General features: G+C 36.7%; 1 protein-coding gene across 2 annotated transcripts in view; it reads left to right on the top strand.

Annotated features, from left to right (window-relative positions):
• Window positions 1-17,952, top strand: part of LOC123867340 (protein timeless homolog) — a 63,425-nt gene that overhangs the window by 15,199 nt on the left and 30,274 nt on the right. For both annotated transcript variants that reach the window (XM_045909339.1, XM_045909338.1), the window contains exons 13-18: window positions 99-171; window positions 6,633-6,831; window positions 9,927-10,075; window positions 11,852-11,946; window positions 13,500-13,706; window positions 17,179-17,334. In XM_045909339.1, coding sequence (XP_045765295.1) covers window positions 99-171; window positions 6,633-6,831; window positions 9,927-10,075; window positions 11,852-11,946; window positions 13,500-13,706; window positions 17,179-17,334 — 879 coding nt within the window. The remainder of the gene's footprint in view (window positions 1-98; window positions 172-6,632; window positions 6,832-9,926; window positions 10,076-11,851; window positions 11,947-13,499; window positions 13,707-17,178; window positions 17,335-17,952) is intronic.

Here is a 17,952-nt window from a genome sequence, read left to right as displayed (position 1 = left end):
ATATTCATATCACAGTGTTGAATTGAGCATTTTAAATTTGTTCTCATATTATTTCCTACAGCCATCCTGCATAACTTGAAAGTCTTTAAAACTTTCAGACGAGGAAAACGAGGAAGAAAAATCAACAGCTGTCGTCGAAACTGACTTTGACTTTCAAGACTTTGTCTTGAGGTAAATCGCTGTACACTTTATGAAGTGAATTGATTTTATTAACAGAGCTCTCTCCGTCACTTACTCCATACAATCGTAGTTCCCATTTCATTTGAATATTAAGCAACCAAAGTCCATGAAATTTTGCAGACATAGTCTAGAAACTAATATCTGTGTCTGTGGTGTTTTAGATTTTTCTAAAAATATGTAGTTTTAAAATTACAGGGGCTCAAAGATTTGTATTTTTCTTTAAAAAAAGGCCCAACTTTGTGCTCGTTTTTCTAGACAACGAAGCAATTTAATGAAATTTGGAAAAACCACAGACCTAGAAAATTTAATGAATATTATGTAGTAAAAAAATTATCGTTATATATTTTATATTGTTATAATTATGTGGGAACTACGAAAACCAGAAATTACACCCAGAAATCTTGAAAATTTCGTGCTGTCTCGATTTGTGCAAGCGGGGTGGTGAAGTGCGGGGGACGACACGTGAAACTGACAGAAACTGACAGTCTAAACACACGGGCCACATTTAGACTGCACCCAACTCCAAACTTGTCGATAGGTCTAACTAAATACACTGGTACATTTCAACTTGAGTTAGACCGTTACCTACTCAGACGTTGCCTGTAGATAAAAATATGTCTCATGTTTGCTGGCAATAGCGCATGCATCAAACCCTGCAAGTTGCAACTCTCTTGCAACCTATTCCTCACGCAATACGCACAGCTTTAATATTATAATTTTTGACAATGTATACTATATGTAATGCCATATCACAGGTCACTCTCTGATTTATTGCTAACAATTTACTTCCAAATGCAAAGAAATCTAAGTGTGTTGAATTCACACTGCCCAATACCAGGACCTTAAATGACATAAATTCATTGATAAATAATCATATGTTGAAAATAAAGGAGAACCCCGTGTTTCTCGGTATAATGTTAGATGCAAAGCTTCTATGGAACACCCACATATCAACACTTGATGGTAAACTCAGCTCTGCTGCTTACACTGTTAGAAAAATTCGACAGGTACTGACGTGGAAACTGCAAAAATTGTATATTTTGCTTATTTTCACTGTTTTATGTCTTACGGACTCTTGCTATGAGATAAAGCGGTAGATATTGAGAAAAAAATGTATTACAGAAAAGGACAGGACGTGCAATTTATAATTTAAAACCGCGCGCTGCCATACAATAAAAATATAAGGAAATAAGTACCTTATCTATTATCTTATAGTAGCTTCTAAATATATTTACAACTAGCTAATGCCCGCAGCTTCGCTCGCGTGGATTTAGGTTTTTAAAAATCCCGATCCTTTCATTTCCCAGAACAAAAGTTGCCTCTCCGTAATAGCCCGTCCCCGGGATGCAACTTGTTTCTGTATCACGTAAGAATATTTAAACGGATGATCCTTTTCAAATCCCGAGGGATCACCAGGATTTAGGAATGCAATTTCTTACAGCATCAGGGTTGAGGTCAACGACAAAGTGTTTACTTGGTATAGATACCTTCAATATCAATTAATAATCGACACTTTTTAAATCCCATTAGCTTTAGTAGTCAGGTCCCCTGCAACATCAGGGTTGAGGAGTTGGAATCCAAATTTTTTATTGAACAATGTCGCAAACTTTCTTTATCGATTAAAAAAACTACCCAAAATTACGCAGTTACGTTACCTGCCAAATTTCATGGTTTTGAGTCAACGGGAAGTACCCTAGAGGTTTTCTTGACACACACGACAGACAGAGAGATAGACAACAAAGTGATCCTATAAGAGTTCCGTTTTTCATTTTGAGGTACGAAACCCTAGAAAACGTAGGATCGGCATTCCGAACCAGTGGTAAATTTTTCTGACCATCCAAAAACACTTTGAAGTTTACCTAAAAGTTTACAGGAATAAAAATTTATCATTGTATTCCATTCCATTTCATTCTATTCCATTCTGTTCAAAGATAAATAGATAATAAAAATATTTGTCACCGAAACAATAATTTACGATACATCGACCAATATCAATTTAACTGATGACAATCTGACTATTACCAAAGTGAACGACTACTATAATATCTATTATATACGACTAACATAATATGTATTATAAATTGTGTGCCGTTTGCATTCTCACTAGGTTCTCATTAAGTTTGTTTTATTTGGTTAAACTTTCTGGCATTTATATTGTTATGACGTTTAGTTGGCAAATAGTCTCTTTATTGGCTGAAACTCTAAAATTCAGCCAATCACAACAAAGAAAATATTGTAATAATGATTGATGCAGCTTTCTGTAATTGAAAACAAAATATTTGACATTTACTTGAATGTGACAGTGTTTTCCGAATAGGGTTGCCAGAGGCCCCGTATTTTACTGGTTACCCCGTATTTCAGGATACAGAAACCTGTAATTATGAAAATAAAATACGGGGCAAATAAAACTAAATATTTTTAGGGTTCCGTAACTCAAAAGCAAAAAAGAACTCTTATAGGATCACTTCGTTGTCTGTCAGTCTGTCAGTCTTTCCGTCTGTCCGTCTGTCCATTTGTCCTTCTATCCGTCTGTCATGTGTTCATGAACAAATATTAGTATTTTCAATTTTCAAAGTAAGATAACTAAATATATCAAGTGGGTTATCATATGAAAAGGCTTTACCTGTTCATTCTAAAACAGATTTTTATTTATTTTTATGCATATTTTTTTAATGCATAACAGTTTTTGATTTCTCGAGTAAAATGTCGGAAAAAATACCCGAATACGGAACCCTCGGTGCGTGGGTCTGACTCGCACTTGGCCGGTTTTTTACAAATTCAGCAGGAGCTGGCTGGCGAAATCCAACACTGACGTTATGTCCAGTAGAAAGAATATTTTCCTTTTGCGGCAATGCGTAGCCGAAACCCACTCGATATTGATCATGGTCGTAGCCAAGGCGGCGGGGCTTGGTTTGAGGATGTAAGCCTTTTTTATACAAGTTAGCCCGTGACTTTAATCTTTTCTAGTGGTAAGTGATGATGCAGTCTAATTTCTTGGCCGTTAGGGCCATACTAACCATATAACTAGCCATGACCGAAGCCTCCCACCAGACCAGAAATTTCGAAATGGCGACTGCGCCTGGGAAGCCGTCAAAAACCTAAGCCTAAAATAATACTTACACTATTTCTTGCATTTGCTTACCAATTTTTTTTTGGAAATATATCAAACATTTCGCGCTCACTTCACTCGCGCTTTGAATTTCTATTACTTGGTGTAAACCCCGCAATTTCGTTTGCATGAATTTAGATTTTTAAAAATTCCGTGGGGGATTTTCCGGGCTAAAAAGCCGCCTAAAAAAAATGTCTGGGATGCAAGTTACCTCTGAATAGTAAGTACCAAAATTTTGGTAAAGAAGATGGGCCGTGAAAGGGTAACAAATAGATAGGCAAATAGATATACTGTCGTATTCGTAATATTAGTATGGATAGGAAGCTTTAAAAATAAAATCTTGCTATGGCTACACTCGTTTCCCTTTCACTTTAATTTTTTCTGTATTGAACCAAGAACACTTACGCTCACTGCGCTCGCGCTTTTTTATTGTTGTATTTTATCTCACTGTCAAATTGAAAGGCGAAATTCCACTAACCAGGTAATTAGCCCATAAAGTTGAGCGAATGTTTTTTTCCTCATGACAGGATTCAGTTCCGGCCCTAATAAAACCTCTCCCGCAATCGATTCCTGGCTACGGCCATAGTATTGATACTGTGAAGGTGGAATTACAAATTAAATGTAATTTTAAGTTGAAATGAGAAGATTGTATGCATGAAATGTATAACATTTTGCTTTACAACACTAAGAGTTTTTAAAAGCTATTTAAATAAATAAATCTTTTATTTAAAACCACATTGCAAACACAGTTCACCAATCAAGATACGGCAACATACAGAGAAAAAATACAAAACTTATAAATAAACTGAAATATCTAAATAGGCTTTCCATGCATTTCAGAGAGAACCACCGCCTATATATATATTCTTCAAATACTTCAAAATTTCAAATTTCTTCAAATCTAAACCCCGTATTTTTGATGGTGGTAGCCTGTAAATCAAAAAGAGCCAGGTGGCAACCCTACTTCGACCTAGACAGAATGAAAAATTGTTTTCATTACTCGGTATGCCTACTGCCATAGTGTGACAAAAAGTGTGACGGTAGTTGTGACCTCTGATTGGCCGACTCTCTTTCACTATTTGCTAAAATTGATGATTGCAACAACAATTTTTTCTTTTTTGTAATCGAAAACAGAACACGGACGTCAAACAGGTTGACTAATTGCAATCATTTCTGACCGGCTAACATTGTTCCGCTAGTGGCTAAAACTCACTGTCGCAGCAAGAACATGGTAAATTCAGCCAATCACAGCAATTTGAAATTTGGTTATCACAAATGTACCGATCTAGGAACCGAGAATGCACGAACCAGGGCAGATAGAGATGAGAACAATAATATCATACGTAGGAAATCGACGGGGGATCGTTGGCAAGGATAGCCTTAACCCCCGACCCAAAAAGAGGGGTGTTATAAGTTTGACGTGTGTATCTGTGTATCTGTGTGTCTGTGTATCTGTGTATCTGTGTATCTGTCTGTGGCATCGTAGCGCCTAAACGAATGAACCGATTTTAATTTAGTTTTTTTTGTTTGAAAAGTGGCTTGATCGAGAGTGTTCTTAGCTATAATCCAAAAAAATTGGTTCAGCCGTTTAAAAGTTATCAGCTATTTTCTAGTTTTCTTGTAGAAAAAAAGGTTAAATAACCCTTAGGTTCATAATATTCAAGTGTCAATCAAGGTGTCAATTGACAAAATAATGTCAAGCTGTCAAGATGGACGTTGCCTAGATATACATTATACATAATTATTTATTTGAAAATGATTTGTCGGGGGTGTTGAAAATTTTTAATTTACACTTGTTTATTGTTCTAACTTCTACTACGTTGTCAGCCTCGTCAGTACGAGAAATCTCAAACCAGTATGATAAAAATTTGCAAGTTAATGAAAGATAGCGCAATCTTGATGTGATTTAAACGAATTATTGCGGGAAAACAAAACTTTAATTTTTGTGATGGAACCACAAACTTGAAGTTTCCGGATTTTTTCCTTTATTTGTTACATTACAAAGACATTGCTGCCTACCGAATTTCATGATTCTAGTCCAATGGGAAGTTCCCTATAGGCTTCTTGATAGACACGACGGTCAAACAGACAACGAAGTGATCCTATAAGGGTTCCTTTTGAGATACGGAAATCTTAAAGTAAACTGATTTAATTCAGAAATGAATAAAATAATATAAGTACAACATTTCACGTAAAATTAGGCGACATGTGGTGAGCGGTGGGATGTGTAAGAATTTGTGTATATTATGGTTGTACTGCTTCTACCTACAACCCGCAAACGAAAGGTTATCTGAATGAAGTAATGTGTGGGGCTAAAACGCACCTGCCGCCGCGCCGTCGCATTTAGTGTTCTATATCAATGCAACAGATCAAAACAAGAATTCGCTTTAAAAAAAAAAACATTTTTTAGGTTTTTCCGAAGGGGAGTCCCGTTTGGGTTTTTAATTATTTACCGTGATAGATGCCACAGTAATACGCATTCTGTAAAATTTTGCTATAGGTGAACGCACTTACGGACGGAGGCTTTGTACTAGGGTTCCATTTGGCACTCTGGTTTCGGAACTCTATAAACTAAGAATTTAGTTTGACTATCAGAGTCGTTTTCGTACTTTCCATTTTTGAAAATATTAACAAGTGTAAATTAAAAATTTATAACACCCCCGACAAGTAAAGGTTACAGTAATAACTAGAAAAGAGCTGATAACTTTCAAACGGCTGAACCGATTTTCTTGGATTATAGCTAAGAACACTCTCGATCAAGCCACCTTTCAAACAAAAAAAAAAAAACTAAATTAAAATCGGTTCATTAGTTTAGAAGCTACGATGCCACAAACAGATTCACAGATACACACGTCAAACTTAAAACACCCCTCTTTTTTGGCCGGGGGTTAAAAATAGTATAGGATTCGTAATATGCTAGTTCGAGATTTTTATTCCTTAAAATTCTATTTCTAAAAAACAAAAGCAGTCCGAAAGCGGCGTATTCAAAGGCCTTACTAGAATCTAGGGCACTGCATTGCATACAGCGAGGCTCCCTTTCAGAATCTGTCATCCACGTATAGCATACGCCTATTTGTCTGTTGTAAGTACATTTATGAAAAATCCTACAAAAACATCTGTGGTCATACTTCATTATATGAATAAACTGGATAAAAAAGATTTTGTTTGCTTTGAACTTTTGTTAAGTCGCTTAATAAATAGTTTTAAAGGTTTTAAACATTTACGCCTTCGACATTTCCGTGGCTGAGTTCCGTTTATTCACTAACAAGTTCCAAAAAGCAAAAACACATTCAAAAACCTTAGTTGAATATAAAGCACAGTGTAAAACGAGGTACCTTTACAGATTCTGTCATCCGCGGGTCGTAAGCGCCTGTGTATGTCTCTTGGAGCGTTACGACAAAAACCTGCCTCACACGAACCACTGTATCGTGAAGATGCTTCACAGAATCGCGTGGGACTGCAACCGGCCAGTCATGATGTTTCAAGCGAGCCTGTTTTTGATCTTTCAAAGGATTCTGCACAATCCCGTGCCGCATTTGAAGGTAAATCCATGTTTTTATTACTGTTTTGAAATATTCGATGCTTGTTTGTTGGTGTTAACATGGGTCCTGGTGTAACGGCTTACACACTATACACTAGGAAAGCTCTTAGGTAGCTACATTTTTACCGACTTAATCGACAAACAGACGCAAAGTTCATGACATGGTATTCTTCCACAAACTTGCAAACGGAACCATGGATAACTCGGAACTGTTGAGCCAAATATCCTTCAAAGTACCCTCCCGTATACCGCGGTATCCTATTCCTCTGTTCACTCACCGAATCAGTAGAACCAATCTAGGTCGTCATTCGTTAATACCAAGGTTTAGTAGTACATATAAGGAATTTTTGGACAAGGACATTACCACGGATCTGTTTTGCGATAACCTGGCTAAATTTAAAGCCAAGTTGTTCAAATCATTCGATTCCTCAATAGGATAACGATAATTAGTGTCAGTCCCTAGCCGTAAGTATATTGTATTTTAGATGATTTAGATAATTTAGCTTAGTTTAACTTAACTTTACTTTAATTTAATTTCCATCTTATTATATTCTTTTAAAATTCATAACTTAGGTATTTTTTCATATTCCTTAGGTTAGCAATTATATTATATTTTATATTTTACTGTACGACTTATGTTTATGTTAATGTATGCTGTGACTGCCCGTAAGTGGAGTTGCATAAGAGCCCTAGAATTTAAGGAACAACATGTATTTAATCTAAATGTGTAACTCTGTGGGCGGTACATAAATAAATAAATAAATAAATAAATAAATAAATAAAAACATCATTATAGTTCAGAGCCCTTGTTTGTGGGTTAGGTACATATATAAATATCGCTATAAATATTGTTCGAACAATACAATACAATGTTGTTAATACTCTTTTGTTTTAATTTTGCTTTTAAAGCTAATGGAATGTACATAAAAGCTTTATATATTGGCAAAGAACATTTAATAAAGCTAATATACAAAGCACTCAACTTTCATTTATGGAAAGGAAGTGCAATATGGTTCACTTAAGTAGATTAAAGATAAATAAACCTGGCATCGTGCTTCAAAGTCAATCTTGTTTTCTAATGAATTAGCTATAGTCATAGAAATTTAAAGAAATCATACAAATATGAATTTCACCAATAACTGACCATAACGGGGATCTTTGGTTTGATTTGTCCGTCTGTCCGTCTGGCACAGGTCAAATCTACTGGACCGATTATTTGAGTACTCATATGAATTTCTGTAACACAAACACGATATAACGTTAATAAATGAATTTTAAAGATGGGGGTCACTTTTAGGGTTAAATTAGATAACTCCACGTGATTTCAACAGAGACTAAAGCGCTTGATTTTATATATAAACCGTGACGAATTCGTAGTCATTTTATTATTTCTTGTTATAGCGGCAATAGAAATCATCGATGATAGAAATACATAGTCAGTGCAAAATTTCAACTATCTACCTACGAGTTGGTATTATGGTTTATGAGATACAGCCCGCTGACAAACATACAGACAGACAGGCAAACAAAGGCTTATTAATGGACCCTATTATTAATTGGCATTGACCCGTTGGCATCTTTCAGGTACGGATCCCTAAAAATGGTAAAATATAAATTAAGTAGGTACATCAATATTGATGATTTGAAATAATGATCATTGTTTATAATATAAAAGTTGTCGCATTCAAGGCATTTAGTAAGTTTTATATTAACTTCGACTGCGTGGAGTAAGGTTCTTTAAATATTTTGTAGGGAGAGTTTTTCGGAGTAAGAAGTAGCCTACATGACTCCTTGCATTTAGCTACATACCTGACAAAGTCCAACTGCCGTTTTGAAGAATAGCCTAGATCAACAGACACAAAAAAATGGGTTTTTGCGTACCAATTACTTAGTTGCGTGCGTAATAATTTGTAAAATAAATAATAACCGTTAGGTATATGAAGTAGTAATTTCGAAATTACAAACTGCTACCTACTTCAACATTATTTATTTGTATAAGTATACTTATGTACTAAAAACCAGTAGGCACGTTGGGTAGGTTCTGTATATTTTACTACCTTTTTCCTCTATTCTCATATAATAATATGATGTGATAAAATTCACTCAAGAAAAGTGAAAAAACGTCGGGGTCTCCTTGCTTACAAATCTCCTAACCAAATTATCGAGAACCGCATTTCCCTTCAACCATCTATATTTAAAAGTTCAAATTGTCATGGTAACTCCCAGTAAAACACTCATCACTAAAACCATGCCTATTACCGCTTTATCCAAATAAGTCAGGAAAATGTGCAAAGGGAAAGAAATTGCAGACGAACAGTCTAGCCAATTGGCAAATCGGCGGAAATGGAACAAATGCGATGTGGTATGAATCCAATTTTGTACACAGTTTATGACGGTGTCTACATATAACATGGATGTGCCTATTGGTATATTAGGTTTAAGCGTTAACTTATGACAGAATTTCATTTTACCAATAACTCGGTGCCGTAGACTTGGTTCACCTAGGGGATTCAAGTATAATACTTTGTTGACATAATTCACCTAATGCAGCTAAGTGAATCAAGTAGGTACATACTAATTGGTAGATTTGAGCATTTGAAAATAAAGTGAGAGATCTAAAAATTGTATTCATTTGCAGGTAGGAAATTATTTATAGAACCCGCTATTATTATTATTTATCAACCTACATGCGTACATGCTGGACATGGAGAGCACGCCACCACACACGATTCTTCCCCTTCCTCATCCATCGGTTTTCCTGGACCTAAAGTCCATCCCAGAAAAACTAAATTAGGAGTGCATTTTTTTTTTTTCATTTTTGCTCTATATCTTTCTTTCAAATTAGTGCATTCAAACTTCGAGTGCACGAGTAAAATGATTTAAAAAGATTACAAACTTAAGATCTACTAAAGTATATCGTCCATCTGTTAAAAACTGCCATGAGGCAGCCAGATGATGAGATTATACTCGTTTTTCTAAATAAATGTAGTATGAGAAAATTAGGAGTTACCTTTATTTTTTGCTAAAGAAAGTTATTGGCAGTAGGAAAAATTAAAGTGCTCAAAATTTTACTAAAACTTATTCTTTTTAAAACAGGAATTAGAAAAGTTCGCCGTATTCATTCTAAGAAAATTCTCCGAAATAGCTTCGAGGAGCGGCAAAGTTTTTATCGAACTATTGTTCTGGAAAAATTCGAAAGACGCCGTCGAAATTGAGCACGGGTACGAACTCTACAACGACCCGAGGTGAGTTCTTTGTTATTGTGTTTTGCTACTGTGGGAAATTTGTAATTGATCATTTGTTCGACAGATATACCTAATTTGCACGATTTTTAACAAAAAAAGAAACACTTATAGGATCACTTCGTTGTCTGTCTGTATCTGTCAGTATGTAGAGGTAGAAATATGGAGGTAAGTGAGGATTCTTAGCGTATGTCTACGTCATCATAGCTATCGTCACGCCTATCAGCGGTCCTTTCAGTAGTTTGTGCTGTGCGTGATAGATCTGTTAGCCTGGCAGCTTTTCCTTTTATATACATTTACTAGCTTATGCTTGCGACTTCATAAATTTCAAACCCCTATTTCACCCCCTTAGGGCGTGAATTTTCAAAAATCCTTTCTTAGCGGATGTCATCATAGCTATCTTCACGCGGTCCTTTCAGTAGTTTGTGCTGTGAGTGATAGATCTGTTAGCCGGGCAGCTTTTCCTTTTATATACATTTAGACTAGCTTATGCTTGCGACTTCACAAAATATGTCAACCCCGTATTTCACCCCCTTAGGGCTTAAATTTTCAAAAATCCTTTCTTAGCGGATGTCATCATAGCTATCTTCACGCGGTCCTTTCAGTAGTTTGTGCTGTGCGTGATAGATCTGTTAGCCGGGCAGCTTTTCCTTTTATATACATTTAGACTAGCTTATGCTTGCGACTTCATAAATTTCAAACCCCTATTTCACCCCCTTAGGGCGTGAATTTTCAAAAATCCTTTCTTAGCGGATGTCATCATAGCTATCTTCACGCGGTTCTTTCAGTAGTTTGTGCTGTGCGTGATAGATCAGTTAGCCGGGCAGCTTTTCCTTATAAGTAAGTCTAAATGTATATAACATTTAGACTTGCTTATACTTGCGACTTCACAAATTTCAAACCCCTATTTCACCCCCTTAGGGCTTGAATTTTCAAAAATCCTTTCTTAGCGGATGTCTACGTCATAATAGCTATCTTCTTGCCCAAAAGCCCGATCCGTCCAGTAGTTGAGTTGTGCGTTGATAGATAAGTCAGTCAGTCAGTCAGCTTTACCTTATATATATTTAGATTATCCAACCGGGCCATCAAAGTCGCACACTCCTGGGGCGAGTCCCGAACCCCCAACAATTTAATCAGAAGACGGACGGGACAAAGTAAATAAAAATCTCATTTGGAACTCTCTTATTGGCCAAATTCCTAATTAGTGTCAAGCTTCGTCGTTGGTCTCGTAAACCTATTTCACCTTTTCCTATCTTACTTTTAATGATGGAAAAAAAGGAACAAAGTTTTTGTCATAAACTTCAATGCACATCTTTTTATTGCAAGAAGTACTTGTATAATAAAACTGTACTTGAACGATTCCTGTACATAATATAAATATTTTGGAAATTTTAATCGAAGGAAGCTTTATACTATCGAAAGACAATATAGCACAAGTAAAGAGAAAATATGTAATTAATTATTACATCACAAAATAATATACTTAATTAAAAGTGTTATTTCTTGTACGATGGTACGGAACCCTTCGTGTGTAATGCTCACTCGCAATTGGCCGGTTTTTTATAATTCTGCACATGTTTGTCCCATAAATAGGTACCCAAAACGCCAACATACCGCTGAAAACACAGCCCACAATAAATACAAATCAGACGTTTAAAAGTCGAGATAGAAACGAATGTGTTCTAACTTTTATCCTTAGCTTGTTAAAGAAAATGGGCGAAACAGAAAGTTTCTTGAGTTTGAAAGGTTAAACAGTGATTAATTGTGGAAACCTTTCAGGGATAAGCCCGGCAAAGGTGCCTGGAGCGAGGAGCAAGAGGAGGAGCTTCGTAAACTGTATATGGAAAACCAGGCCAACCCTGAAACGGATCAGGGTGTGTACTAATTAATTTTAATATAATCCTCTGCTTATTTATTGTAAGGGTAGCTTAAGGCGCCATTACTACGGAGTATAGACGGGAGTATCGCAACGAGTCCGTCCTACTATCTTCAGATAATCTCCACGTTACAACGAATTATCGTCTGCCTGTCGTCGCGGCTCGCAACGAAAGGCCACGAGATAGACCGCAACGGATCGCCGCGTGACGTAACTGCAACACCTCGTTGCGTCTTTCAACTGTGATGTAATTTTGCGTTATTGCCGCAAGACGCGATGAGTTTATAGTTGTTATATGAAGTTATATTCGTCCAGAGTTACCTACTCATCGTATTGCCGCGAAAATATCGCCCTGAGGAGATTAGACCATAAGAGTTGTATCAAATTTTATTGCACGGCGAGACTATTGCCGCGATACTCTTGCCCGTGGAGACGGTTTCTAAGGGTCGATTTATATTGGCAGGAACCAAAGTGAATTTTTGAAATTCAACGGAGCATTTTGACTCCTATCTCCACAATGTAAAGCACAAATCTCAAGATAATTCGCGCGCGCTATCCCACAAATTGTTTATTTGGGCAAGAAAGTTGTGTCGTACGTGGTGGAGATAAAAGTCAACATGTAATGCTATGTAATAATAATATGCTGTGTGTCTGGAGTGGAGACCGCGTACCGGTAAGCGCAGTGTGGGACAACCTCCAGCCCGCTGGACTGATGACCTGAAGAAGGTGGCGGGGAGCAGGTGGATGAGGAAGGCCGAGGACCGTGTTTGGTGGCGCGCTCTTGGAAAGGCTCTATGTCCAGCAGTGGACGCGTACAGGCTGATGGAATGGAAGCATTCCATGCATTCCAAGCATAGAGCATAAGCAAATAAAAATAAAAAATAAAATAAAAATAGCATTCCATGCTATGTAATATTTTAGAAATTCAATTTAAATTGAATCTAAGTATAAAGATATTTCAAAATGAAATTATATCACCATCGTCTTTTTTGTTTCGACGAAAATGTATACGTTTATGAGCGCTGTAGACTTACTTATAAGTGGAAGGTCTCAGGGCTGTATCCGGCAGTCTGTCTGTCTGTCCGTCCGTCCGTCCGTCTGTCTGTGTGTTAGTAAAACCGATACACGTTAGAGTTCCAAGTTGCTGGAATAGCCACCTCGCACCGGAAATCGCAGCGTTGGCAGACTTATGCAAACTATGAAATAAATTCCCTTCGGCTGTGTTCCCAATAGATTTCAACATGGGCTTATTAAAGGGGCAGATCAACAAATTCCTGAAAGCCCGGCAACGCATTGGCGGTTCCTCTGGTGCTACAAATGTTTATGGGCGGCGGTAATCACTTAACATCTGGTGACCCACCTGCTCATTTGCTCGCTCTTTTTACTAAAAAAATAGGCTCCACTAGATAAATAGACGACATTAACTGAGTCACAGAGAGCTGCTTGATTCAGGCGGCGTATTTTTTTCATTTAATTCTTTTTTTTTTCATTTGTCCGTTTAGTACGGTGCAAGCAGCCTTCTTTTGATAAAAAAATATTTTTGCTACGCAGATGTGATCGATTGGATATTGGAGAATTTGATCGATCAAACCCGTACGCGTCGTGGCGTCATCAAGAAATTGAAGGAACTGGGCCTGGTATTCAAAGCACCGACCAAAAAGACTAACCGGGAACGAAGGGAAAAGGTTCCCAAAGACTTCAGCGAGGAAGAAGATGAAATGTTAAGGGAACTGTGGAACCAGTATGAGGATACACCAGGTCAGTAAAATCATAAGTTATTTAAAGTTGAAGCATACTTTAATACACAACACGCCCTTACTTAAGTAATCGCCTTTGAGGTCAGTATGATACATTTCTAGAATTCGCGCGTCGTAGATATTTTACTTTTTATTTTACTTTGACATTAAAGTTAATGTCAAAGTAAAATGGACGTTAACTATTTTTTATTGGTTTTTAGTGAACTAAAGATGACTATTCACCCTTGCTTTGAAGGTATTTAGGTTGTGCGCAGCAGGAAATACGGAAGCCAGAAGGGAATTTCCACACACATCGATTCGTATCAAAAAACATTGAGCAAAAACGTTTCATGCGAGTGGAATCATGGATGTCGACCATCCTGTTTTAAAGCTCAAGTTCGTCCATCGCTCCAAGTAGCAACTTGCGCAATAAAAGTCCATGTGGTACTGAATGCATGACTAAGTGAAAGAGCTTTTGCTGTGCTTCGATGCTAGAAGTTTATTAGCGTGAACGAGGTGTAAATATCTCATACATACTCAACAGCAGCAAGATTCCATCGCATTGAAGAACTGATAATGATAACAACTTGGTATAGCCACATAAAATTAAATTTTTCTTTATTTTTTCTATTGTATATGTGCGGTACTGTACTTCCACTTCTATAAGTCAAAGCGCAACGTAACGCCGACTAATACCGAATGTACACCAATTAAAACTGATCTGATTGATGGACGTTGAGATTTTAAACACAAAAACAAGAGACTAGTGCTATCTCGCACATAATTCGCGCGTACAAAACATGGCGCGTATGTAACAACCAGTAGTGGACGGACGCGCGCTATGATTGACTGAGATCTTTTCGCGCCAATCAATAATAAGATTTCTGCGCAGGTACGTCGGTATAACTATAAATGTGGTTATTCTGTACGCACAACACGTAGAAAGTTGCTTAAAAATTTTGAATAGGATACGACCTTCATATTTTAAAAGCATGTTTGACATTGTAAAGAAACATTTTACCGAAACTTACTGCGTGCAAAACCCAGGACAGAAGCTAGGGAAGAAAATAATACCAATTACTCGTAAGTGAAGATCTTCATACAGAACCGTAAAACTAGTTACTTTAATCAAGCTAAAAATATCCTTGAGACTCATTCCGATGCGAGTAAGCTCTGAATCTAATCTATTTTATAGCAAATTGGATTAGAACATTAATCAGAATAATCACACAAGACGATCAAGAGCGAGTGTGACTCGCGCCTAAGATAGTTCCGTACCATTTCATCTTACATCATAATGCACAAGAGTAGATAGATAACATATAATAAATTAATGATTTTCGTATTTATTTCTTGTCTTGTGCCAATAAACTACCTTCGTATCAAACAAAATCATAAAAAAAAGAAAGAAGGTAATTACTAAAGGCCTTTAAATCTGTTTTTATGATCAGTGAGTGGCACTTTTATTACTTATGCCTATACGTTTTCGTATCTTTTTATTGCTGAAAACTTTTGTTTACAGCAACATAAGGATATGGTCGTGTAAGTATTTTGTAGTACAGTGGACATGCAAGTAAATATACTTTCAGGCTATTTACCATAAACCGTTTCCGCGAAAATAGTTTCAAACGCGGACACACGACAAAGTGATTCTATATGGGTTTTTATTTTTACTTTTGTGAGTACAGATCCCTAGAAACGAATCCTAAGTAAATGCTTTGGATTAAATCTACGACTTTTTATATAAAAAACTCTAAAAGAACTTAAAATGAGTCCGCGGGATAAAATATTTTATTTGTAGGGCTGCCTACAAACTTTTCATTATCTACTTATTTAAATCGTAATGTACGTTTAGTTGCCTCAATAAATATTTTTATTTCATTCTAAATAGGAAAGTAGAATATAATTAAATGATCTTTGACGTATCAAAATCTTTTTATTTAAGTTTTGTAACGTTAAAACGTACGTTAACGTAAAAAACCTACGAGGCGTTTAAAAAGATTTGATCCGCTTTCCCCTCCATGCCCTAAGCTTGTGCAAGCGCTAAGACGCCCGCGACTTCGTCCGCGTGGATATAAGTTTCTGGAATAAAAAGTATAGGATAAAAAGGATATATGTCATCTTTATTCCAAATTCAAATCGGTTCAGTCATTGCGGAAATTAAATCTCACTATGTAATTAATTTAGTTTTAAGTGGATAATTTTACTAATTTTAAAGTTCACTAGTTAATTAATTTAGTTTTAATTGGATTTTAATGCGATTAACACACTGTTTTACAACATTTCACCATTAAGGTCTATAGACAATACAATGAAGATAAGGCAACGCTGTAAAGCTAGAAGAAAGCGGTTAGCATTATATAGTTTTTCTGATTTCCCCGCCTTTGCTGGCAACCCTATTAGGGTACACCTACGTTACTGGGACAATGCTTTGATTCAATATTTTATTTTTATCCGCTTTACGGGTTTAAAACGTTCTAGATTCCAGCCACGGAAGCTTTTTGTCTCTATCATGTATTTGGATTTATACGAACATTCGCTGTGTGTCCGTCGTATTGTAGAGAACAATTATAGTGTAATACATATTTAAAAATATGCGGTGGACGGTAAAATATGCGCTACGTTTAAGAGGCATGAGACAGGCCTGCCCGCGAAATTCGATTATCGACTATTCTCACAAATTAGTCGATACTAGAATTAATTTCTTAAACTGGACCCTTTCAAGTATAAAGTTGAGGTTTTTTAGTGGGAGCCGACTATTGCCTACTGATTTGTAATAGAAACGTATGTAAAGTATTTGAGGTGAGCGACCGCGACGCGCGACACGCATAGGTACATTGGCGCAATAAGCGTCGCAAGTCGAGTCAAGTCAGCCAAATCCGTCCAGAAGTTTTTGCGTGAAGGAGTAACAAACACACACACACACACACACACACACACACACACACACACACACACACATACAAACTTTCGCCTTTATAATAGGTATTAGTGTGATGTTGGACCTTAGTGATGAAATCCTTAAGTTTCAATATGGCTGGTCAACCCGTTTTGTTTCATACAAAAATTCTTTAGTTGCTCACTGCACATTCATACTGACTGAAAGATGTATCGCTGTATAGGCGTTCCTCGGTGTATATGAACGCAACTCATACACGCTATGTACGCTAGATACAGCGTTAATATGTTACGCGCATCAAACACAATATGTAGTTCAATAGTGTCAGGCTTAGGGTAAGATCTATAGAGTGTACTTTGGCTTTGCTTAGACTTAAAACAGAGTTAAAGCAAGACAGAGGCATATCTCTCACATAAATCTGTCTCATTTTAACTCAATCTTAAGTCTGAGCAAAGTCAAAAGCACTTAGTAGTAAGCCGGCGACGGGTTGATGATGATGATTCAACTTCCGCCTTTGTACTTTGCGCGTATGCGCTCATATGCACAAAGAAATCCTCTTTGAATGGCGTACAATAAAGTATACTTTACTTTATAGATCCAATGGCACTAATATTACCTCGAATGCCCCGTAAGCGTTCTAAGCGCAGTTTTGTAGACCGGCTTCTGGAGCTCGGCGTAATCCAGGATCGGAAACAATGTCGCAAGAAGAAACAAAGGCGAGCTAAAAGCGCGGCGGACGACAAATCGAACGGTGAGTTTCTATGCAATTGAACTTCATCCACTGACTTGTACACTTGTATTGCGCTATAATGTTCATTTTGAAACTTTAAAAGTCATACGTGTTAAGACATTTCTGTTCGTATTATTGTTAATTCGGAACATAGTTTCAGTGAGATTTATTACTTCTGACCATTCATGGAAAATTGTTTGATTGGTACAAAAAACCGGCCAAATGCGAGTCGGACTCGCGCACCGTGGGTTCTATACTTTGGTATTTTTTCCGACATTTTGCTCGATAAATCAAAAACTGTTATGCATAAAAATAAATAAAAAACAGTTTTAGAATGTAAAACCCTTTCATATAATACCCCACTTGGTATGGTTATCTTACTTTGAAAATTGAAACACATTTTAATTTTTTTTTAATAATGTAATCACTAATTCACGATTTTCGGATTTATTCCTTTACTTGTGCTATAAGACCTACCTACCTGCCAAATTTCATGATTCTAGGTCAACGGGAAGTACTCTATAGGTTTACTTGACAGACACGACGGACGGACGAACGGACAAACAGACAGACAGACAACAAAGTGATCCCATAAGGGTTCCGTTTTTCCTTTTGAGGTACGGAACCCTAACAAACAAA

The sequence above is a fragment of the Maniola jurtina genome, chromosome 8, assembly GCF_905333055.1.
Source record: "Maniola jurtina chromosome 8, ilManJurt1.1, whole genome shotgun sequence".
Lineage (NCBI taxonomy): Eukaryota > Metazoa > Arthropoda > Insecta > Lepidoptera > Nymphalidae > Maniola > Maniola jurtina.
Note: the sequence above shows the minus strand (reverse complement) of the source record. Positions and strands in the feature narration are given on the sequence as shown.